This window comes from Eulemur rufifrons, chromosome 6, assembly GCF_041146395.1.
Source record: "Eulemur rufifrons isolate Redbay chromosome 6, OSU_ERuf_1, whole genome shotgun sequence".
Taxonomy (NCBI): Eukaryota; Metazoa; Chordata; class Mammalia; order Primates; family Lemuridae; genus Eulemur; species Eulemur rufifrons.
Window position 1 is genome coordinate 101,757,640 of NC_090988.1, and position 23,856 is coordinate 101,781,495.

Genomic DNA, 23,856 nt, shown 5'->3' on the forward strand with positions numbered 1-23,856 from the left:
GTCATTGCCACTGACTCGCAGGCCACCCAGCCCAGTTCAGTGGGAGAGGTCCCAGCTACTCCCACCTGAGAGGTGGTGCTGCCAGTGGGGGTGGGGTTGGCTCCTCTAAAAAGAAACTTGGCGGGGAGGTTCCTGAACCTGGCCACATGTTTTACAGGATCACCCAGGGACCTTTTTTTACAGATGTAGGTTCCCAAGCCCCTCCCAGGACACAGTGAATTAGAATCTTTCAACATATGATTGAGAACTCAGGGCTTTTCAAACACTCCCAGGTAATTCTTTTGAGCCTACTCCGCACCATTTCGAGGACCCCCATGTGGTAACCATAGCTTTTGGTGACCCCTTCTCATTTTCTCCGGGGCCACTGTCCTTCTGGTTGGATCTTCAGGCTGTCTTGAGAAATACTCACATCAGTGCGTCTGTATACCAGAGAAGGGAGAAGATGTGGGTTATGGAGAATGTCATGTCTTTGGGGAAGGTTTCCTGGTACCCTGGTTTTGGATTCATGTAGCCTATAGAACTGTCATGATATTTGTGTGTGTACAACATGTGCCACCCAGACCTGTCGCCATGTCTGTGCAGATGTGACACATGCCACCCAGGACTGTCACCATTCTGTGCACATGACACATGCCACCCAAAACTCTCACCATGTCTGAACAGGACTGTCACCATGTTTGCACAGATATGACACATGCCACCCAGGACTGCCACCATGTCTATGCACACATGTGTCACTCCATGCTCTCATTTGTCTCCACCACTGCACTGGGCTATCCTGCAGAGGCGTCTCTGCCTGGGCGTTGCCTAGCACTGCGCCTCAGACCAGTGGTGCCCAATAAATAGTGAACGAATGAAGATAGGGAGGGGCAAGTGTAGGCTGCAAGTGACAAAAGCTGAAGCCCAGCAAGAGCTAGGAATGGCATCTGGGAGATGTGCCCCGCATGGGTCTGTATCTGGGGCCTGGCTGAGGAGGGCCCTGGTGGCTCTGGAGGCAAACAAGTGGCCAGGACAATAAATGCCTGTTCCTCAGAAGAGGAGACGAAAGCAAACACCTAGCACAGTACCTGGCTTTGCCTCTTGGAGGATCTTTCTTTTTCTCTGTCTGAGCTGGGGATCAAAGCCTGCCCACGTCCTGGAGAAGGACCTCCCAGACTCACCCGGAGAGCGGCCATCCTTGCAGAGCCTGCAAACCTTGGGAAGCAAGACTTTGTTTTGGGGGCCCCTCTCGCGGGTCTTCTGTATTCTTAGGCAGTTAGGGGCCTGATGGGCGGGTCTGAAAGCTCTGGCAGTTCTTTCCTCCGCCCCCGCAGGGCCGGGCTCTGCCCCCGCCGGTGGCGCTCCGCCTCCCACCCCTCCCCCGACACTGTCCGACCTGTTTGTCTAGAGCTGCCTCTGTCTCCTCTCGCCACAGCCAGGTGTGCCCGCTTGCTCATCTCAGGCGCTCAGACACCCCGTAATTCTTTTTTCCGTCTCCCTGAAACTCCCACCGTCCTAGAGTTCCCCGGACCCCCAGCACGACTCCGGTGGGGCACAGAGACTGGCCACGCGCCCGGCGCGGGAGCATGGACTCTGGGCCGCGAGCTCTGTAGCAGGCGGCGGGCACCATGAATGGGAACGGCGTGGGCAGGGTGCATGGGAACGGCCTGCACGGGGCCGGCGAGTTTTACTATGAGGCGGTGGACGGGTCTCAGAACCCCGGGGGCCTCCTGCTCTCGCCAGCCGCCTTCATCAACCCCTCTCAGTACGCCAGCGTGCTGGAAGGACGCTTCAAGCAGCTCCAAGGTGAGGCAGAGGGAAGCCCAGTGGGGGCAGCCAGAGGGGATCCGGGTGGGGGAGAGCGGCCACAGCAAAGCACTCGGAGCGGGACACTTTTCCATGATCCAGGTATTTGTGTTGGGAGGCAAGGTGACAGGGCTTAGAGGGAATAATTGCAAGTAGCTAGAAAATACACAGATGTTGGCGGAATTGGGAAAGGTTTGGACCCCCTGGCAGCGACTGGGTGTGACAGCGTGGGTGAGTGTGACTGTGAGGCGCCCGCCGGGCACTGCGTGAGGCAGAGGTGCCCAGCCATGGAGGGAGTGTGGAGCTCCGAGTCAGCCACCAGGGAGGCCACAGCAGTCCCACCGTGGCAGCACCCTTTCCATGGTTCTGGTGATGGGAAGGTTAGGGAAGGGGAAGGCCAGTGAGCCAGAGGCCGAGGCACCCAGGGGTCCTGAGTGGGCTGAGTGTGCGAGGAGGCAGCGTGTGTGTGTGTGTGTGTGTGTGGAAACCGGGAGTGTGTCAAGGGAGAAGGCTTGTGCAAGTAGGCTCAGGTGGATGTCGGAGCAGGCCTGTGTTCATCTTGGCACAAATATTTAAGTGTATTTCTGGCAGTCACTGTGTTTTGTGGTGTGTGTGTAAGGATTTAGGGATGTTGTGGGAGTTTTGTGACGTTACACTCCGTCTCTAGGACTTGGCTTTGCCCATTTGTCTCCTAGCTGCCACCATTTCTGTGTCTTCCCCTTCTGTTCTACCTGTGTGCCGAAGTGGCCTCACCCGGGGTGCCTGCTGTCAGGGCAGTGCCCCAGTGCAGCAATGGCCGGGGATCCCAGCCGGCCCCAGCTCCGGCAGGGCCTGTAGACCCTGAAAGGCGGCCCAGGGACACCCCTGGTTCCACAGGTGCTACGGAACATGGGGCTGTCCCACGCAGTGATCAGGTCCCCAGGTTTGGCACAGACACCGGGGTTGGACGTAAGAGACAGGAATGGATGTGGGTGTGTTGCCGTCTCATGGGCGAGGTGCATAGGAATGTGCGATTAAGGGATGAGGCTTTCGGTTTCTGAGATGCTGGTGCTGAGACAGAAACAAAAGTGACTCTTCAGGCCCTGACCGATTGCACGGGGTCCTTACCCTGGGCTCCCTGTGGGGAACCGGCAGAAATCCTAGTGACCAGAGCACTGATGGCTTGAGCCTTTTCCTCCATGTCTTCATTTATAAAATTTCTAATTTTTATTTTTCTATGGAGCCTAACAGCATGCCCTCTTGAGTAGCTCCTGCTGTACACCAGGCCGCAGGGCATTTCCTAACTTTTTTGGAGATTGACATCTGACTCCGCCTGGCTTCCCCGCCCCCTGCTGTTTCCTGGGCTCACTGTTTTCCCAGACCCAACGTTCAAGCTCTTGTTTTTCTTAGCACTGGGATGTTTGTGTCCTGGAACTGCATCCGCATTCAGCCAGCTGAAAGTACCCAGCCCAGAAGCAGAGCGTGGCCCGTCCTTTCTTTACACTATCCAAGGACAGTAAGCTGACTCAGGAGGCCGGCAGCCTCTATACTGTCAAGTCTTAACAACCGCTTGGAAGAGCCGCTGCTGTAATTTCAGTCCACACCCTCTCCTTTGTCCACAAGCGAAAGAGAACATCCATACTTCCTACCGGTCCTGAGCAACTCTTGGTGTTGCCTTGGGGTCAGAGCACTTTGTAACCACCATTCATCAGGAGCCGTTTTGTGCCGGGCGCCAACTAGGTGTTTTATCCACATTATCTCATTTAGTCAGCGCAGGGGCCTGTTGAAGAGAAAGCAATATGCCCATTTTACAGTGGGGATCGGGGCTCCCTCCGGTGGGTGAAGTAACTTCTGCATGTCCCATACTTTCCAGTGTCTTTCATCCTTTCCTCTCAAAGCCTGTTTTCTGTCTTTCATTTTTCTTCTTTACCTTGCTCATAAGCTCATTCCAATTTCTTTACTTCCCGGCTTTTTAAGTTATGGGTTTTCCTCTTGGCCATCTTCCCTCCCCAGACCTCACTTCCCATCTCTCAGACACCCCTACCCCGCAATGGTGTTTAGAAGCAGGCGTGCTATACTTAAAGGACAGAAATGACCCCATGTTGCTGCCACAGATGAGCGAGAAGCCGTGCAGAAGAAAACCTTCACCAAGTGGGTGAACTCGCACCTGGCCCGGGTGACATGCCGGGTAGGAGACCTGTACAGCGACCTCCGGGATGGACGCAACCTCCTGAGGCTCCTTGAGGTGCTCTCAGGAGAGACACTGGTGAGCTGTGGTCTTGGAGGGAAGAAGCAGCCTCAGAAACAGTGGCCAGAGGGACTAGCTGGAGGAATGGCCCTCAGAAAGAGTGACAGCACAGGGCAGAAGGCAGTGACTCCCTCTGCTCAGAGGATGGGTTCATTTTGAGAGGCTGTGCTGCGTGGATTACGTAGGAGCATTGCTTCGTGGAGACAGGAACAGTGGCCCCATTGAACACATTTCTTTTCCCACCCACTCTGGGTGCAATTAATTCCCTTGGGAATCTTAATCTGCCCAAGCCTCATCGGTAACCTCAGCCTTGGGGCTGTCCGTGTGTTCCTGGGGGAGGTCATGGGGAAAGTGTGCAAAGGAGGGCCCTGGGAAGGCTGGGCAGAAAAGAGAGACCTATGGTCCCATGCCATTGTGCCCTGTCCCTCCACAGCCGAAGCCCACAAAGGGTCGCATGCGGATCCACTGCCTAGAGAATGTGGACAAAGCGCTGCAGTTCCTAAAGGAGCAAAAAGTGCACTTGGAAAACATGGGTTCCCATGACATCGTGGACGGAAACCACCGACTGACCCTCGGGCTGGTCTGGACTATCATCCTTCGATTCCAGGTACCCCAGCACACTGTGACTCAGGGTGTGGTTCATGTACCAGTTCCGCACCACAGACTGTTCCTGCTGGCCTGTGACCCGATAAATACAAAAACAGAGAGTCTAGAACCTTATATAGCAGTTTTCCATTGCAGCAATATCCAAGCACCGGATCAGTGGACTTGCCTCATTAAACAGGGTAGAAACCAGTTTGGGTGTTGTCACACTACTGCTGCAAGTTCCCTGTGGCCTGGTCACCTGCAGTAGGACTGCAGGCTGGTCCACGAGGGACTGGAAGTTTTATAAACCGGACTTTCACCACAGGGAGTTTGGGAGTACATGCGGGGTCCGGTCCTGGCCCCACTCCTCTGCTTCCCTCAAGATAACAGTCACCCTGCTCCTTCTCATGCTCCAATGTCCTAATGCCATCTCAAGGTTCCCCATCATCCCCTTCCTCCCTGGGGTAACCTTTCTGCTCCTTCTGGCCCTAAGCAGAGCTCCATCAGCTTCACCTTTGCAAGCCAGCTCACAGTGTTCGCTCACCCACCTGCAGTCCCCACCTGGAGAAGCTCAGGGGCATTCCATTCTTCCAGTGGCCTGTCCCAATCTGCTGCCTCAAATCTCTTGGGGCCAGTGTTTCTTGGTTACTAGCCAGGTTGGAAGGGCCCCAGGCTCTGTCTGATAACCCCTATTGCAGCAGTCTAAAGAGCAACTTCCTGATGTTTATCTGAGTCTCTGATAACACAAGGAGCCCTTGTCCAGGGGGTGAGGATCCTGCTTGCTTCCTTCTTAGATCCAGGACATCAGTGTGGAGACAGAAGACAACAAGGAGAAGAAGTCAGCCAAGGATGCCCTGCTGCTGTGGTGCCAGATGAAGACTGCGGGGTGAGGATGCCCTGGGGCGTGGCCCTGGAGGGTCGGCTGCCCTGAGGCTGTGCAGTAAAGGAAGGACAGGCGCCCAGAACCATGCACTGGTGACTGTCCCTGAGTCACAGGCCAGGGCTCGGCCCTACTCACCGTTTTTCCTGGTCTCTGTTTGTAGGTATCCCAACGTCAATGTGCACAACTTCACCACCAGCTGGAGAGATGGACTGGCCTTCAACGCCATTGTGCATAAACACCGGTGAGGAGACGGGGTTCGCAGGCGCGTCAGAGGTGCAGGGTTGGTTAAGGACCCAGGCTGCACACACATGTAGCCAAAGAGATAAGCCGAGCTACACAGCAGTTATAAGGAATGAGCACGGAGCAGAGCCCAAGTGTGGAGGTGCCCCCCTGCACAGAGAACCTGGATGGAAGCAAGGGTGGGGTGGGGTGGGGGTGGGGGTGGCATGTCTGCTGCTGGACAAAAGCGAGTCAGTGGCTTAGGGACACAGGTTGCAGTGGATCTGCTCTTCCCCTTTAGCATCTCAAGTGCTTTTGATGCCTTCTGCCTTCCCTCCCCACCCAGGCCAGACCTACTGGATTTTGAGTCCCTGAAGAAGTGTAACGCGCACTACAACCTGCAGAACGCGTTCAACCTGGCCGAGAAGGAGCTGGGACTGACCAAGCTGCTGGACCCTGAAGGTGGGGGCAGAGCTCTGGGAAGAGGTGGTAGGACAGAGACAGAAGGGGGACCAGTGGTTGCCAGGGGTCAGGGGAGGGGAGGACAGGGAGTAACTGCCAACAGGTATGGGGGATTCTTAGGGTGGGAGATAAAAATGTTTTGGAATTAGATAGTGGTGATGGTTGCAAGCCTTATGAATATACTGAAAACCACTGAATTGCATACTTTAAAAGAGTGCATGCTATGGTTATGAAAAGTATATCTCAATTTAAAAAAAAAAAGGCTGCAAGAAGAAAGGCAGCCCTGTGTTGGCAAGAGCCCGGACTGTGGGTTGTCTCTCAGCCTGGGCACAGAGCAGCTCTGTTACTGAGCGCCCGTCGCCGGGCCTTTCTGTGGCTCAGGGTCCTCATCTCTAGAATGAGAGGATTGATCTGCAAGGTCTCTAAGGGCCCTTCTCATTCTAAAATTCTAGGATTCTAAATTAAGCTACCCGACCTTGAGGTCTCACCCAGGCCTGGCCGACGTCAGCTGACCCTGCTGGTTGGCTCCTGTGGTTCTAACCGGAATGCTGATGGGATCAGTAACAGCCCTTGTGCTTTTAGTTTGTACCTGGCTCTGCACTCGACATGCTTCAATTAATTTAGTCCTCACAACACCCCTTTGAAATCGTACTGTCATTATCCTCATTTATGGAAGAGAAGACGGGGTCCTGTGGAGGTTCAGTGACTGGCCCAAGGTCGTCCGGCTGGTGGAGCTGAGATTCGAATTCGGGCAGCCTAGTGCCAGAGCCTGTCTCTTCGGCTATCTCTGGGGGAGCCAAGAGCAGTCTTGGTGCAGCCAGAAAAGGAGAGGAGAGAAGGAACAAGAGATCCCCCCAGTTGGAAGTGCTCCTTCTAATGACACACATCAGCTACGCAGTGATGGAAGCAGGCTAGATGCAGTGTTCCTTGGAGGGTGTGTGAGAGGCACAGCTAGAATGCAGAATGCAGAAGTAAAGCTAAGGAGTCTGTCACTTCCTGAGATGACTGCAGTTGCTTCCACCTGCGTATGTGTTTCCAGAAGTGGTGAAGAGGCTTCTGGTCATAGTCATACCTTTAGGTGGGATAAAGTTTGGCTTAATTAAGAAAGCCCAGGGATTTCAAGTCATGGTCAGCCCTGCTCATGTGGGGGAAGTCACTTCAGCTTAAAGGACACGTACTTCTTTGGGCTGAGCTTTGGGACTGAGGTCAGAAATGGCTGTGATTGTGCCCAGAGATGATGTTGAGAACTGGCCTCTGTCCCTGCTGTGTCCCTCAGGGGCTCACTGGGGCCATCACTCTGAACATCTTAGGTTCAGGAAGCTTGCTTAGTTCATGCTTTCCATCCCACTGCCCCTGAATCTGTTGACTTCTTACACATCTTTCCAGCCTAAAAGTCCATGGTCGGTCCCCAAGTGGAAATGCTGTGACTTTTCTTGCTTTTCTTCCTCTAACTAATTTTGGTCTCCACTGGGAACACGAGTAAAAGCCTCCTTGGGCTTCTGGGGTCTGTCCTCTGCTTGGAGGACCCTTCTCACTTCTAGGAGAAAGAAAAAAAAAAAGTGAGGTGTTTTTGTGGCCTCTTAATTCAAATGGTTGAGTTGTCATTTTGGTCTAGAAGGGGCTGCAAAGGTGTCGGCCTTGGAGGGCTAGGAGAGCCCCAGGCCAGGGGCAAGCGATTCAAGTTGTGGGTATACTTCTGGGAGGCAGATTTCTAATCTCTGCCTGACCTGAGTGGCACTTTTTCTCAGATGTGAATGTGGACCAGCCCGATGAGAAATCAATCATCACATACGTGGCCACTTACTACCACTACTTCTCCAAGATGAAGGCCTTGGCTGTGGAAGGCAAAAGAATTGGCAAGGTACTCCCCCCCATGCGACAGTAGCAGAAAGGCCAGAGGAGGGCTGGCCCGGGCTCTTACTCCCCTAAAGCGGGGGCAGGTGGAGCTAGCTGTAGGACTGGGCCCAGGAGCCTTGTGGCCGGGAGCCCACATCCCTTTCTGTCTGGCAGGTGCTAGACCATGCCATGGAGGCGGAGCGCCTGGTGGAGAAGTACGAGTCCCTGGCCTCAGAGCTGCTGCAGTGGATTGAGCAAATGATTGTGACCCTAAATGACCGGCAACTGGCCAACTCCCTGAGCGGGGTCCAGAACCAGCTGCAGTCCTTCAATTCCTACCGCACCGTGGAGAAGCCACCCAAGTAGGTGTCCCCGGGGCCGCACCCTGCTGAGGCACGCCTGCCCTGAGCTGTGCTTGCGGGAGAGCAAACCCAAATCAGGGCAGCCTTTTGGGAGGGAAATTTGGCAGCGGAGGCTTGTTTCCCCAGCTCAAAGCATCAGAAGCATCCAAACGACATAGTTGTTACAAAATAATCTTTTTGAATGATTAGCCATTTTTAAAAATCATGCTATGGAAAGTATTGCTATGGTAGGCTGAGTCGGTGCAATCCCTCAGGTAAGATTACAGGTTGGGGTATCGCAGCAGCCGACCCCAGCATAGGGACTGGACCTGAAGGCCAGGTGGCAGCTGCAGCACAGGGTGTGGCTGGTCACCTGAGCGTTGTACAGGCTCTTATCATCTACATATTTTAGCAATTAACTGTTTCAAGGGTGGAATTGATGCCAAGCAATGTTATACAGTACATGCTAGAGCTTCTGTTTATTGAGCTCTTTTGGAGTTAATAAAGGTCATCCTCCAGACTAGTATGAGCCCAGAAAACAACTGTTCCTTTACCTTCCAGGAAATGATTTGAGGTGTGCCCTTTGACCCAGAAACTCCTCTTCTGGGCATTAAACAAATATGTAGCTTCAAGGATGATCACCAACATTGACCTTTACAAAAGAAAAATAAGTCACAGGGCAGCCACTGAAAATAATTTTTTTTTTTTTTTTTTTTTTTTGAGACAGAGTGTCGCTTTGTTGCCCTGGCTAGAGTGAGTGCCGTGGCATCAGCCTAGCTCACAGCAACCTCAAACTCCTGGGCTTAAGCGAGCCTACTGCCTCAGCCTCCCAAGTAGCTGGGACTACAGGCATGCACCACCATGCCCGGCTAATTTTTTCTATATATATTTTTAGTTGTCCATATAATTTCTTTCTATTTTTAGTAGAGACGGGGGTCTCGATCTTGCTCAGGCTGGTCTCGAACTCCTGACCTCGAGCTATCCACCCGCCTCGGCCTCCCAGAGTGTTAGGATTATGTGAGGCGTGAGACACCGTGTCCGGCCTGAAAATAATATTGAAGATACATTTATTGACATGGAAAGATGTTCATGAAAAATAAGTGAAGAAACAGGTTACAAAAGAGTTCCCATAGACAGCAGAGAACCAAGCGCTAAGTGTCCAGGTTCAAAGGGCCTGAGTTCAAATCCTGGCTCTGCCACTTAGCAGTTGTGGGTGTTGGGCAACTTATTTAGTCTTTGTCTTAGTTTTCTAATCTGGCAAATGGAGATAATAGTAAGGGAATGTGAGTAACAGTGACAAGTACGTGACTTAACGCATGTACAGCTCTGGGAGCCGGGCCCAGCGCATGGTGAGCGAGTCCTTGATAAACGTTAGCTGTGGCTGCACTCTGACCCCATCCGTGTGAAACCGACATCAAATATGTGCACACAAAAGGGTCGTTTCCGGATGGTTTGGGTGGCTTTAAAATGATGTTCTTTTTGGTTTGCCAGTATTTTCTGGCTTTCACACAGAGTATGTGTTGCTTTTCTGAGAAGAAAAATAACGCAGGACACTCCACTTTGAAGAGTGAGGAGTCCTTGTGCCCCACGTGGCCTTTGACTCTGACCCCAACCTGGCCTCCCGCCTCAGGTTCACTGAGAAGGGGAACTTGGAGGTGCTGCTCTTCACCATCCAGAGCAAGCTGCGGGCCAACAACCAGAAGGTCTACACTCCCCGCGAGGGCCGGCTCATCTCCGACATCAACAAGGTCTGCGGCTCGGGGCAGCCCCGGGCCATCTTGACCTCCTCTGCGCCCCGCTGCCCCAGCCTGGGACTCAACCACTCCGTCTGGCTGCCCCCACGGCCCCAGTCCTCATGCACATCCGCACCCCCTTGTCCTACTCTCCATGCAGGGTCACATAAAGAAATTACACCCCAAGTCCATTATCTTACTCAACATGTTCCCAACTCACCATCCTGACTTTTATTTTATTTTCCCCCGCGGTGTCACAAGACTAGTAACAGTAAGGTTCACCCACAGTGCTGCCACCACAAACAAATCGGTTTCTATTCCTCCTGCTCCCTCCCGCCCTCGTGCAGGAGCAGACAGAGTTGTCACGCAGCTGCTCCTCGTGCTTCCTCGCATGGTCTGCCTTCCGTGGGTCCACTGGACTTTCCAAGTGCCCCCAGCCCCCGACCCCTGCCTGCCCTGGCCCTTTCTCACTGATCTGTCCCCACCGCGCAGGCTTGGGAGCGGCTCGAGAAAGCTGAGCACGAGCGAGAGCTGGCGCTGCGCACGGAGCTGATCCGCCAGGAGAAGCTGGAGCAGCTGGCTGCCCGCTTCGACCGCAAGGCTGCCATGCGGGAGACCTGGCTCAGCGAGAACCAGCGCCTCGTGTCCCAGGTAGGACCCGGAGCTCTGGGGACGGCCAGGCTTGTTGGGAGAATTGGGAGAGAGACAGTGGTGGATGAGGAGAGGGGATGAAACATGAAACCCATCCCACAGGTAAAAAGACCAAGAGACCCGTGAACCAGGGCCAGAGGTCTGAACAGGAGAGAGGGGTGCTGAGGCAGGGTGGGAGGGATGGAGAGGAAACTTGGCCACTGCGTGGAGTTGGCATCTTGCAGCTGAAGTGCTCTGGGGGAGGAAGGGGAGAGCAGAGCCACTGTCCCTTGGTTCTCAAGCCTCCCCGCCCGGCCCCCTGCACAGGACAACTTTGGGCTGGAGCTGGCAGCAGTGGAGGCAGCAGTGCGGAAGCACGAGGCCATTGAAACGGACATCGTGGCCTACAGCGGCCGGGTGCAGGCAGTGGACGCCGTGGCCGCAGAGCTGGCGGCCGAGCGCTACCACGACATCAAGCGCATTGCCGCTCGGCAGCACAACGTGGCGCGGCTCTGGGACTTCTTGCGGCAGATGGTGGCTGCCCGGCGGGAGCGGCTCCTCCTCAACCTGGAGCTGCAGAAGGTGTTTCAGGACCTGTTCTACCTCATGGACTGGATGGAAGAGATGAAGGTACCAGTGGGACGCACTTGGGGGCTTGAGATGATCGAGAACCGAGGGGCATGGCCACCGCTGCAGTCGCCTGTTTGCCCAGCCAGTCTCTGCAGAGCGTGTAGCGGTGTAGGGCCATCCCCAGTGCTGACGCACAGAGTAGACAGGGCCCTGTCCCCGTGGGGCTCACGGCCCAGTGGGAGGAGACTGGCCGAAAACCCACAGACGTTTCCATACACAGAAGAGCAGGTGGCCGGAAACCCGATGAGGCAATTGGAACAGGTGGGGTAACAGGGTGGTCACCGCGGCCTCGCGGAGAGGCTGCCGTTTACGCTGAGACCCAAATGACACACGGAGCCGGCACAGGGAGACCTGGGGAGAGAATGTTCTAGGCAGACGCAGCAGCTGCGCAGAGGCCTTCTCCTGTCCAAGTGCTGCGTGTCCCAGATCAGGGGGACGTCCCAAGGGCTGTCAGTGTGAGGAGAGGGGCATGGACTGAGAGCGGGGCTCGGCCAGCTCACTGGGGCCTTACAGGCCTGGTCAAACTGTTTGGATTTTATTCAAGGTAACAAGGAGCCTTTAGATTAGAAGGTTTTGAAAGGAAGAGACAGGATTCTGCCTTTTCAAAAGGTCACTTTGGCTGCTGTATGCAGAAGGCCTGTGGGGAGGCGGAGCGGCGCAGGGAGCCCGTCAGAGGCTGTGCGGTTGCCTGGGCAAGAGGCGGGTACGGGAGGGGTCTGGAGAGACGCCGGAGGCTGCTGAGGGGCTGGGGGCGAACCTGTAACGCTAGGAGAGTCGATGATTCCGAGGCTGAGATGAGTCATAGCAAAGCTTCCCGCAGCAGGATTTCGTGAGGAAGTTGTTCCACGGGAGGGAGGTGAGGATAAGGGGGCCGGGGTGCCTGGCAGAACGGGGGTGTCCCTGTGTGCATGAGTGAGCAGGTGTGCTCACCTGGGTGCAACACCTGGAGCCACCCAAAGGAAAACACAGCGAGGTTAGCACGAGGTTAGCCTCGGAGGTGGGCTCTGGCAAGCTGCGTGTGCCCGGCAGGGCCGGCTGCAGTCTCAGGACCTGGGCAGGCACCTGGCCGGCGTGGAGGACCTGCTGCAGCTGCACGAGCTGGTGGAAGCGGACATCGCCGTGCAGGCTGAGAGGGTGCGGGCCGTCAGTGCCTCTGCTCTGCGCTTCTGCGACCCGGGGAAAGGTGAAAACCACGGGAAGATTCTGGAAAGGGGGTGTTGGGAGGGAGAACTTGAAGAGCTGAGGCAGAAGACTGGGAATACTTGGGGACAGGAAAGCTGGTGGGTGGGCAGCGGGTGAGAGAGCTAGAGCCAGGGAGGGAGGCCTGGGGTGGGGGGGATCCATAACCAGGGTGGATGGGCAGTGGCCGAGGGCTGGCTTACGGCCCTGACCCTCTGCTGTGACTTTTTCAGAGTACAAACCTTGTGACCCGCAGCTGGTGTCGGAGCGGGTGGCCACCCTGGAGCAGAGCTACGAGGCGCTGTGCGAGTTGGCAGCTACCAGGCGGGCCCGGCTGGAGGAGTCGCGGCGCCTCTGGCGTTTCCTCTGGGAGGTGGGCGAGGCTGAGGCCTGGGTGCGGGAGCAGCAGCACCTCCTGGCCTCAGCTGACACCGGCCGGGACCTGACTGGCGTCCTCCGCCTGCTCAACAAGCACACGGCCCTGCGGGGCGAGATGAGCGGCCGGCTGGGTCCCCTGAAGCTCACCCTGGAGCAGGGCCAGCAGTTGGTGGCCGAGGGCCACCCCGGTGCAGGCCAGGCTACTGCCCGTGCAGCTGAGCTCCAATCCCAGTGGGAGCGGCTGGAGGCCCTGGCTGAGGAACGTGCTCAGCGGCTGTCCCAGGCCGCCAGCCTCTACCAGTTCCAGGCAGATGCAAACGACATGGAGGCCTGGCTGGTGGACGCGCTGCGCTTGGTGTCCAGCCCCGAGCTGGGGCACGACGAGTTCTCCACGCAGGCCCTGGCCAGGCAGCACCGGGCCCTGGAGGAGGAGATCCGAGGCCACCGGCCAACACTGGATGCCTTGAGAGAACAGGCTGCAGCCCTGCCTCCCACGCTGAGCCGAACGCCCGAGGTGCAGGGCAGGGTGCCCTCCCTGGAGCGGCACTACCAGGCGCTGCAGGCCCAGGCAGGCGAGCGCGCGCAGGCCCTGGAAGCAGCCCTGGCGCTCTACACCATGCTCAGCGAGGCTGGGGCCTGTGGGCTCTGGGTGGAGGAGAAGGAGCAGTGGCTCAACGGGCTGGCTCTGCCTGAGCGCCTGGAGGACCTGGAGGTCGTGCAGCAGAGGTAGGTCCCGCGGGCTCCCAGCAGCGGGCCGAGTGCTAGACTGCCTGTCTCGTCCTTCTGAGTCTTGGTGGCTGTTTGTTTTTAGTTCTGATGAAAAATGTTAAACCTACAAGTAGAAGACATTTCGCAACAAACCGCTACATGCCCATCACCCAAACTCGGTCATTGTCAATGTCTTGCTCTATTTGATTCACCTGCCTTTTAAAAAGCAAACCGTCAATGTTGTCATTTCACTCCTACATTCTTCAGGCTGCCTCCTTTAAGAAATAGCAGGAGGCGTTTTTACATACAACATATTATTTTTTAATTGTGTGTTTAGACTTAAAATAGCTGAAGATACAAACCTTCTAGAGGCACTGCTTTTAACCTGTTACGAAATAGCTTTGTTTACGAAATAGTAAATCTTAAAATCTTTTAGAAAGGACCGTTTTCTTAAGAACCACAATATTATCATATAGGACAAAATTAGCAATTCTTTCATATCTCAATCTATGATCAAATTTCCTGGGTTTTAAAAACAATTAAGGATTTTTTACTTTTCAAGACTTATTAATACAGGGGTGGACAAACTATGACCCCTGGGCAAATCTGGCCTTGCTGCCTGTTTTTGTAAATAAAGCTTTACTGGAGCAGAGACATGCTTATTCCTTTAGGTGCTGCCCGTGGCCGCTTCCATGCTACAGAGCAGGGTGGAATAGCTGCACAGAGACTGCGTGGCTCACAAAGCCGAAATGATTTACTGCCTGGCCCTTTACAGAAAATATTTTCATGCCCTGCCCCATAAAATGTCCCTGGGAGAAGTTATACTTCACACCTTTATCACTTAGACAAATGTTTTTGGTTCTTACTGCATTTTCAAACACGTATTGATAGGATGAGACCCAGGCAGGCAGCTAAGGGGTGAGCCCCGGGCCAAGAGAGAGGCTGGTGATGGCTGGGCCCACGCCAGGGTCTGGTTGGCTTGTGCAGCTGTTCCTGACCTTCACCTTTGACCACCTTTTTTAGCAACTCCAGAGATGATAGTTTTTCTGCTTGTTTTGTGGGGGTTGGGGGCTCCTCCCTTGACCCACAGGTGCTGTGAACCTTGTGGGCTGCGAGGCAGAGACGCCTACAAATAGGCCCCGTGGTGAAGGAGGGCGGCTCTCGCACGGCATCGCGGCCTCCCTGGTCACGCCCACCAATTCCACTCGCTCAGGTTCGAGACCCTGGAGCCCGAAATGAACGCCCTTGCTGCACGAATCACAGCCGTGAATGACATTGCTGAGCAGTTGCTGAAGGCCAACCCCCCGGGCAAGGACCGCATCATCAACACGCAGAAGCAGCTCAACCACAGGTGGGCTTGGGGAGGGCGCGACAGGGGACTGAGAAAGCATGGGGGTGGCACTGGGAAGTGAGTTTGTCAGGGCTGGAAGGTGGTTAAAAAGGAGGAAGGGAAGAGGTCAGGGCTGTGTCAGGGGAGGAGAAACGATGGAGAGGTGAGAGGGGTCAAGAAGAGAAGCAGTCGGGGAAGATGAGCAGGGAGCAGCCACTTTAGAACAGCAGAGCAGGTGGATAGAAAATACCCGCAGAGGGAGAAGCAGGGAAGAAGCTTCCAGATAGATCTGGACAGGGCAGGGAGCTAAACCCTCTCCCCGCTCTCAGGTGGCAGCAGTTTCGGTCCCTGGCGGACGGCAAGAAGGCAGCTCTGACATCAGCCCTGAGCATCCAGAACTACCACCTAGAGTGCACGGAGACCCAGGCCTGGATGAGAGAGAAGACCAAGGTCATCGAGTCCACCCAGGGCCTGGGCAACGACCTGGCCGGGGTGCTGGCCCTGCAGCGTAAGCTGGCCGGCACCGAGCGGGACCTGGAAGCCATTGCCGCCCGGGTGGGTGAACTGACTCGAGAGGCAAATGCCCTGGCCGCTGGCCATCCTGCCCAGGCCCCTGCCATCAACGCCCGGCTTGGAGAAGTGCAAGCTGGCTGGGAGGACCTGAGGGCCACCATGCGGCGTCGAGAGGAGTCGCTGGGGGAGGCTCGGCGGCTGCAGGACTTCCTGCGCAGCTTGGATGACTTCCAGGCTTGGCTAGGCCGCACTCAGACGGCCGTGGCCTCGGAAGAAGGGCCAGCTACCCTGCCCGAGGCAGAGGCCCTCCTAGCCCAACATGCAGCCCTGCGGGGAGAGGTGGAGCAGGCCCAGAGCGAGTATAGCCGGCTGCGGGCCTTGGGCGAGGAGGTGACCCGGGACCAGGCGGATCCCCAGTGCCTCTTCCTACGGCAGCGACTGGAAGCCCTGGGAACCGGCTGGGAGGAGCTGGGCCGGATGTGGGAGAGCCGGCAAGGTCGCCTGGCCCAGGCCCACGGCCTCCAGGGCTTCCTGCGAGACGCTCGCCAGGCAGAGGGCGTGCTCAGCAGCCAGGTGAGCGCTGGGCAGCTGTGAGGGCACCTGGCGGGTGGGCACGGGGGCTGGGGTATTGGCCCCTACATCTCAGATGAGGGCTGGGGGGGAGGGTCCCTTCTGAGGGGTTGAATGGTGCTGTGAGAAGTGAGCTCAGTGTCACCCTCCCACACAGGAGTACGTTCTGTCTCACGCGGAGATGCCAGGGACTCTCCAGGCTGCTGACGCTGCCATAAAGAAGCTGGAAGACTTCATGAGCACCATGGACGCCAGCGGGGAGCGGATCCGCGGGCTCCTGGAGGCCGGGCGCCAGCTGGTGTCCGAGGGCAACATCCACACTGAGAAGATCCGGGAGAAGGCAGACTCCATCGAGCGGAGGTGTGGGGGGGACAGTGCACGGATGAGGGGCCCTGAGTTAGTCAAAGGGTCATAACCCTTTCACAGCGAGTTCAAGGCTTTCACTCGGGGCTGTCGTTACAGACACAGGAAGAATCAGGAGGCAGCGCAGCAGCTCTTGGGCCGTCTTCGGGACAACCGAGAGCAGCAGCATTTCTTACAAGATTGTCACGAGGTGAGGCTCTAGTCCCTGATGTCCCCTGTGACATTCCCTAGCCATCCCTTTGCCACTCTGAGCCTAGAACAAGTCCATCACGGTGTCACCAGAGCGTGTGAGCCCCTTCACGCCTCTTCCCCAGTCTCACCCTCTTTTGCGCCCCACTGGTCTCTCCCTTTGAAACGTCCTCTGTCCTCCATCCGTGCGTCACGCTTGGTCCAGCTGAAACTCTGGATTGACGAGAAGATGCTGACAGCCCAGGACGTGTCCTACGACGAGGCCCGCAACCTGCACACCAAGTGGCAGAAGCACCAGGCGTTCATGGCCGAGCTGGCCGCCAACAAGGACTGGTTGGACAAGGTGGACAAGGTGAGCAGTGTGGCAGGGGCGGTGAGAAGTGAGTCTCGGGGCTGCCTGGGGCAGGGTCCCGCTGCAGCATGGGGGAGGGGCCTGGCTCCAAGATATGTTTATTTTCAGGGTTAGAGATCACGGGGCCTCTGGTGCCACCCCTCCAACGTGGAAGGTTGTGGCCTGGGGGACAAATGTCTCAGGGCTGTGGGACAGTGACTCCAGAACTTTTCGAGAGTACAAACGAGTAGGGGGCCAGACTGCAGCTTTGGTTCAGCATGATCACTCTGCCTGGGTCCCGAGCAGGATGAAACCCTTCAGCAGGAATCTGCAAACGTTTTCTGTAAACGGCCAGTAGCAACTGTTATAGTTTCTGCTGCAATTCCTCATCCCTGCTGTTGTGGTGCAAAAGCAGCCACAGAGAGCACAGAAATGAAGGAGTGTGGCTGTGTTGCAATAAAACTTTATTTATAAAAACAGGCAGGAGGCCAGATTCGGCCCGTGGGCCATAGTTTGCCAACCCTTGCTTTTGAGTCTTTCTGTCCCTGCTCCTTGGTCTCCCACCCACCCAGCTCTTCCTCAAGAGCCGAGGACAGGTGAAACTTCACTTCTACTCGGCAAGTATGCCTAGAGGACGTTGCGTGTGACTGCAAGGTATATAAAAAGACACTTTCCTCCCCTCACGGGCATGATGGTTGGGGAGAAGAGGAGGCCAGCATGTTTTTGGTCTTTCCATTTGTTCAGCAAATACTTGCTGCTCCTCTGTGCAAAGCATTGTCTGAGGCCCTGAGTGGGGGACAAAGATGATTCCATTGTGGGCTCCACCCTCAAGGAACGACACTGTAGCCAGGACAGGAGACTTGTACACAAATAGGTAAATTAAATCCACAGCAGCACAGGATGGGTGCCGAGAGAGGGCCTGGTAAAGCCCGTGGCAGAGGAGAGAGGAGACATGGGTCTTCTGAGAGTGCCCAGGGCATTTCACGGGGCACGAGCAGAATTTGGACAAGCAGAAATACTGGGGGAAAGATGTTTCTCGGTAGAGCAAACAGTTAGAGCAGAAAAGCAGGGCTGTGGAAGGGGCGGTACAGGAGCACGGGGGTCCACCAGTCCCTTGGAGCACAGGGTGTGAAGGGGCCCATGGAAGAAACGGTGGGAAAAGCAGGCAGGGCCAGGCCACCCACAGCCCTGATCCCCAGAGGGGAGTGCGCTTTGAGGTGTGGGTTGTGCTGAGGGTTGTGAAATTACCAAGCAGTGCTGGCCTCTGCCGCCCTTCATCCTGACGGTGACAGCCACGTGTGAAATAGCCTGAAGGCAGTGCCTGGGTTTGGGTTCTGCAAGAAGCAGACGCTGAAGCAGGCCACTCAGGTGGGAGGTGATGCCAGGAGGCACCGGCAGGGGGGCGGAGAGATGAGACAGAGAAGGGCTGAGGTCAGAAAAGGTGCACGGTAACGCCAGTCACCCCCGTGTGGAGCCGGAGCTCAGCCCTGACGGGGCACCGTGGGAGACGGTGTAAAACACACATCAGCGTCGTCACAGCCAGAGCACGAGGACATTGGGTGTTTATCCAGCGACTCTGCCTGTCATTGGTTAAGGGCTGCTTCTCTGGCACTTGTAACTCACCTTCCACTCAGCTCAAGAGAGCGCGCTTCCCTCACCTCCTCAGAAACACGTCCTCAAGTAGAAAGGCTGAAGGTGGGGAACCAGGTGGGACGCACTTGCCACAGTTCAAGTGAGGGGTGATGAGCTGAGACACGTGAGGTGAGAGTGAATGAGGCAAGTCCGCGTGCAGCGTGACACTGGAAACCACAGTGCCAGGGAGCCCACGCTAAGGACGGACTGCAGTGGCTCCTCAGCTGAAATGGGTTTGAGCTGGGCCTTGGAGGAGGAGTGGCTTGGTCAGCAGGGAAGGCAGGGCAGTCCAGAGGGGTCTGCAGCCTCCGGGGAGAGTGTGCTCAGGAGAACACACAAGGGCTTGGAGTTACTGCCCACGTGTCAGGCCTCTGCTGCTCTTAGCTCCCTGGTCTGCTATCGCCTGTGAAGTTCAGTGGTGTCTAATTCTGGCACTGACACTCTCTGTCCTGCCTCCCAGGAAGGGCGGGAGCTGACTCTTGAGAAGCCAGAGCTGAAAGCCCTGGTGTCGGAGAAGCTGGGGGACCTGCACAGGCGCTGGGATGAGCTGGAGACCACCACCCAAGCCAAGGCCCGCAGCCTGTTCGATGCCAACCGTGCCGAGCTGTTTGCCCAGAGCTGCTCCGCCCTGGAGAGCTGGCTGGAGAGCCTGCAGGCCCAGCTGCACTCGGACGACTACGGCAAGGACCTCACCAGTGTCAACATTCTACTCAAGAAGCAGCAGGTGGGCCGTGGGCCTTTGGTGGGGATGGCGAACGGTGGAAGAAAGGAGGGAGGCCGTAGATCGAGAGTTGGGAGGCCATTCTGAGGCCTGGCAGATAACAGCTTCTCGAAGTGATTTCTATGGGCCGCCAGTGTGGGAACCTCTAGGGCGATGCGTCAGTTTGGGTAAAGTCAGGAGATAGAGACCTACTCATAATTGGAAGAGAGGGACTTTAGTGAAAAGAAGTATTAGTTAGTAGAAAGTAGTTAAAAGGGATAAAGAGAATTCTACAACAGGGGTCAGAAAACTTTTCTTCTGGCCAGGTGCAGTGGCTCACGCCTGTAATCCCAGCACTTTGGGAGGCCAAGGCGGGAGGATCTCTTGAGGCCAGGAGTTTGAGACCAGCCTGAATAAGAGTGCGACCCCGTCTCTATAAAAAACAGAAAAATTTAGCCGGGCGTGGTGGCACATACCTGTAGTCCCAGCTACTCGGGAGGCTGAGGAAGGAGCATCACTTGAGCCCAGGAGTCTGAGGTTGCACTGAGCCGTAATGATACCAGCCTGAGCGACAGAGCAGGACCTTATCCCAAAAAACCAAAAACAAACAAAAAACCCTTTTTTTCTATAAATGTTTGGAGCTTCGTGGGTCATACGGTCTCTGTCACAACTATTCAACTCTGTAAGGTAAAAGCAGCCATAGACAACACACAAAAGAGGAGGTGTGGCTGTGTTCCAATAAACTTTAAAAGAACGGGCAGCGGGCTGGGTTTGCTGGCCCTGCTCTAAAGAGCACAGGACTAGCCAATGCAGGGGCAACTCCGACCTGCGGGCCAGGGAGGACCCAAGGAAGGAACAGATGGCTGAGTTTCAGACCTCCTTGGAGAGGGCTGAGGCCCAGCGAATGGCCTGGAAATTTGCCGGGGTATCATGGGCCAGGACAGTCTGCAGCTGGAAGGCCAAGGCTGGCCGGCAGGAGGCTGCCACCGGAGCGCCGGCAACCGTGCTGGAGGGTGAGACCACGGGATCTCTTGTGCAGTGTTGCTGTAGGAGCAAGAAGAGCACACTGGAGCCGTAGACCCCCTTCCTGCTGTGCCTTTTGCTGTCCCTCCAGCACCCTCTACTGACAAGGCCAAGCATTGTGACAGCTGGCAAAAGAGAAATGTTTACAGGGTCCAGTGCCAACGTGTCAAAGCAGGGCAAAGATGGATTTGGAACCGAGGTGGATTTAGGGCTGACGGCACGGTCATCACACTGCCCCGGATCCTTATGTGTGTGAAAGTTTAGGAGCCACTGGTCCGGGCCCCGGGAATGCTGTCCCTGTGGTGAGGCCCGGGGATGATAAGTCACGATTGGCGTGATACAGCCGAGCGTCTCCTCCGGGTTTGAAGGCGGAAATGCAGGGCTGACGCGTCCGTCCTCCCCGCCACATGCAGATGCTGGAGCGGGAGATGGCTGTACGGGAGAAGGAGGTGGAGGCCATCCAGGCCCAGGCAAAAGCACTGGCCCAGGAAGACCAGGGCGCAGGGGAGGTGGAGAGGACCTCGAGGGCCGTGGAGGAGAAGTTCAGGGCCTTGTACCAGCCCATGCAGGAACGCTGCCAGCGCCTGCAGGCTTCTCGCGAGCAGCACCAGTTCCACCGGGACGTGGAGGATGAGATTGTGAGTCCCGGGGGCCACGGGTGGGAGAGAGTCTTCATCTGGGCAAATCACCCCATGCCACACGGCTCTCCAGCCTCTTGCTGGGCAGACACCAGCAGTGCTCTGTTCCCTCTTCTCTTTGGCTTGAAAATTTCCCCTCCAGGGAGACTTGGGGATGCCCTCTTGGTCCCTTTATCCCATTGCCAGAGATGACCATTCCTTGCACGCCCCAGTAGCCCTAGACATCCCCAGTGTCCCACCCCCAGTGCTTGCTTTGCCCTCTGGAACTCCGCTGACCCCCTTCCTCTTCCAGTTGTGGGTGACGGAGCGACTGCCCATGGCCAGCTCCATGGAACATGGCAAGGACCTGCCCAGCGTCCAGCTTCTCATGAAGAAAAACCAGGTGAGGCAGAAGCTAAAGGCAAAGTCCCCAGGGGCCTCCCCAGACTTGGACATTTATTTCTTCTTAAGACCTGGTGCTTCTCTGGCCCAGGCTCCGTGCTGTGCGTACCCCTAGACTTCAGTGGTCCTCCTTTCCTCACCGGGAGGGTGGCTTCTCTGAGTGGCAGATCACGTGGATGGAAGGGGCATTACCACTGAGTGCCTGGGCCAACAAAGGGGGCCTTGCAGAGAGGGCTGGGGAAGGACAAGAGGCAAGAGTGTGGAGAGGGCTTGCTCTTGAGCAGCTCTAAGGGAGGTGGGGGCAGGGGTCCCTCAGCAAGCGTTTCCGTGTTTCCTCTTCTGCTGCCGGGGCAGACCCTGCAGAAGGAGATGCAAGGCCACGAGCCCCGGATTGCGGACCTAACGGAGCGGCAGCGGGCCCTGGGTGCGGCAGCGGCAGGCCCGGAGCTGGCTGAGCTGCAGGGATTGTGGAAACGCCTGGGCCATGAGCTGGAACTTCGAGGGAAGCGACTCGAGGAGGCCCTGCGGGCCCAGCAGTTCTACCGCGATGCCGCTGAGGCGGAGGCCTGGATGGGCGAGCAGGAGTTACACATGATGGGCCAGGAGAAGGCCAAGGTGAGGGCAGGGCGGAGCCCAGTCTGTGTGGCCGACTCTGCCTCACCCCCGCCGCCCGTCCCACTGCCCGATGCCCACTGTCGCTTCCCCAGGACGAGCCGAGTGCCCAGGCAGAGGTGAAGAAGCACCAGGTCCTGGAGCAAGCCTTGGCCAGCTACGCGCGGACCGTCCACCAGCTGGCAGCCAGCAGCCAAGACATGATTGACCACGACCACCCGGAGAGGTGAGCGCAGCGGCAGCGCGGAAGCCCAGGCCTCGGGGAGAGGGGCGCCGTCGGGGCAGGCGCAGGGATTGGGAGCCTTCCGTGCTGTGTGCACAGAGCCACCTAGAGCGCCGGAGACACAGGCCCTTGGCGATGTTGAGAGACTAAGAGGGACAGGACCGCACAGAACAGGCTGGGGTCAGAGCAGTGGCTCCTCAGGCCCATGGTGTCCCCGCCACTCCCCCTGCAGCACACGGATATCGATCCGCCAAGCCCAGGTGGACAAGCTGTACGCCAGCCTGAAGGAGCTGGCCGGGGAGCGGCGGGAGCGCCTGCAGGAGCACCTCCGGCTGTGCCAGCTCCGCCGAGAGCTGGATGACCTGGAGCAGTGGATCCAGGAGCGCGAGGTGGTGGCCGCCTCCCACGAGCTGGGCCAGGACTACGAGCACGTGACTGTGAGTTCGGAAGGACCCACTGGGAGACCAGAGCCTCGTCCTGGGCAGAGGGCCAAGGGGCAGGGGTGGGGCCTGAGACCAGGCTGAGCAGGCGCGTTCTCCTGTTTAATCAGAGGTGTTTAATTGGAGGAATTGTGCAGCAAGGGGTACACAGGGCTGAGCCTGGGCAAGGGCAAAAAGGAAATGCCCAATCATTCTTTCCAGCGTAGCTCAGCAGATGGGGTGGGGCTCCCCGCCATAGTTTGGGGCTTTGGATCCTCACAGTCAGGGTGCCCTTGTCCGAGGTCTGAGGGTTCCAAGCATCTCCAAACGCCTGGGCCACGCGTGGAGGGAGTCGGTTGAATGCAGCATCAGTGGCTGCTTTTGCTCGTTAACTCAGCCCTGGCCATGAGACCTGCTGTGCCCTGCGCGGCCCCGGGGAGAGAAGCGGGTTCTGAGTGTGGCAGGGCGGCCTCGCTCCGTCAGGCAGGGGCCACATCACCAGGTCACAGCGTTGTCTGCACAACTGCTTCCCCCGCCAGATGCTCCGGGACAAATTCCGAGAGTTCTCCCGGGACACGAGCACCATCGGCCAGGAGCGCGTAGACGGTGCCAACGCGCTGGCCAATGGGCTCATCGCCGGGGGCCATGCTGCACGGGCCACCGTGGCTGAGTGGAAGGACAGTCTCAACGAGGCCTGGGCTGACCTGCTCGAGCTGCTGGACACGCGGGGTCAGGTGCTGGCCGCCGCCTACGAGCTGCAGCGCTTCCTGCATGGGGCGCGCCAGGCCCTGGCCCGGGTGCAGCACAAGCAGCAGCAGCTTCCAGACGGGACCGGCCGTGACCTCAACGCCGCCGAGGCCCTGCAGCGCCGACACTGTGCCTACGAGCATGACATCCAGGCGCTCAGCGCCCAGGTCTGAGCCAAGCATGAGGAGGTGGGGGAGGCTTAGAGGAGACTTGTGGGCAGTGGGAGTGGGGGTCTTGGGAGCTGGGCAGATCCCAGAAGTGCTGGGAGTGTGGCATCCTCGCGGGGGTCATTGAGGGATGAGGTTAGAATTGCTCCAGGAGAACATCTCTGGCCAGGGGACAGCCACTGTCTTCACATTTTTAATGACAAGCCTCCTTGAGAGCCCATGTCGTTTTCAGGTGGCCCCAGTGGCTACAGGACTCTTCATGCCACACTAACGTCTGCCCGCTGGTGCCTCCCAGGCTTGAGCTCTAGACCGCACAGAATAAGCACAGGACCTTCCTTCCACCATCTAAACGCAGTCAGCACCCCCGTATCCCTTCTTTAGACTAAATGTTTCAGTCTTGCAATCTCCAAGGACCCTCGCGT

At 57.0% G+C, this 23,856-nt stretch overlaps 1 protein-coding gene across 5 annotated transcripts in view; it reads left to right on the forward strand.

The window, feature by feature from the left end:
* SPTBN2 (spectrin beta, non-erythrocytic 2) overlaps positions 1-23,856 on the forward strand; it is a 36,399-nt gene that overhangs the window by 7,738 nt on the left and 4,805 nt on the right. For 4 of the 5 annotated variants that reach the window (XM_069471775.1, XM_069471776.1, XM_069471774.1 and 1 more), the window contains exons 3-26: positions 3,879-4,030; positions 4,446-4,619; positions 5,392-5,483; positions 5,641-5,721; positions 6,046-6,161; positions 7,910-8,022; positions 8,172-8,359; positions 9,969-10,086; positions 10,564-10,722; positions 11,029-11,331; positions 12,361-12,514; positions 12,744-13,614; positions 14,810-14,947; positions 15,256-16,012; positions 16,167-16,369; positions 16,472-16,562; positions 16,767-16,913; positions 18,985-19,248; positions 20,661-20,885; positions 21,178-21,267; positions 21,621-21,881; positions 21,974-22,104; positions 22,334-22,538; positions 23,060-23,434. In XM_069471775.1, the coding sequence (XP_069327876.1) occupies positions 3,879-4,030; positions 4,446-4,619; positions 5,392-5,483; positions 5,641-5,721; positions 6,046-6,161; positions 7,910-8,022; positions 8,172-8,359; positions 9,969-10,086; positions 10,564-10,722; positions 11,029-11,331; positions 12,361-12,514; positions 12,744-13,614; positions 14,810-14,947; positions 15,256-16,012; positions 16,167-16,369; positions 16,472-16,562; positions 16,767-16,913; positions 18,985-19,248; positions 20,661-20,885; positions 21,178-21,267; positions 21,621-21,881; positions 21,974-22,104; positions 22,334-22,538; positions 23,060-23,434 (5,408 nt within the window). Of the gene's footprint in view, positions 1-1,353; positions 1,786-3,878; positions 4,031-4,445; positions 4,620-5,391; positions 5,484-5,640; positions 5,722-6,045; positions 6,162-7,909; positions 8,023-8,171; positions 8,360-9,968; positions 10,087-10,563; positions 10,723-11,028; positions 11,332-12,360; positions 12,515-12,743; positions 13,615-14,809; positions 14,948-15,255; positions 16,013-16,166; positions 16,370-16,471; positions 16,563-16,766; positions 16,914-18,984; positions 19,249-20,660; positions 20,886-21,177; positions 21,268-21,620; positions 21,882-21,973; positions 22,105-22,333; positions 22,539-23,059; positions 23,435-23,856 lie in introns of those variants that run through there. The other variant, XM_069471773.1, reaches the window with a different exon arrangement.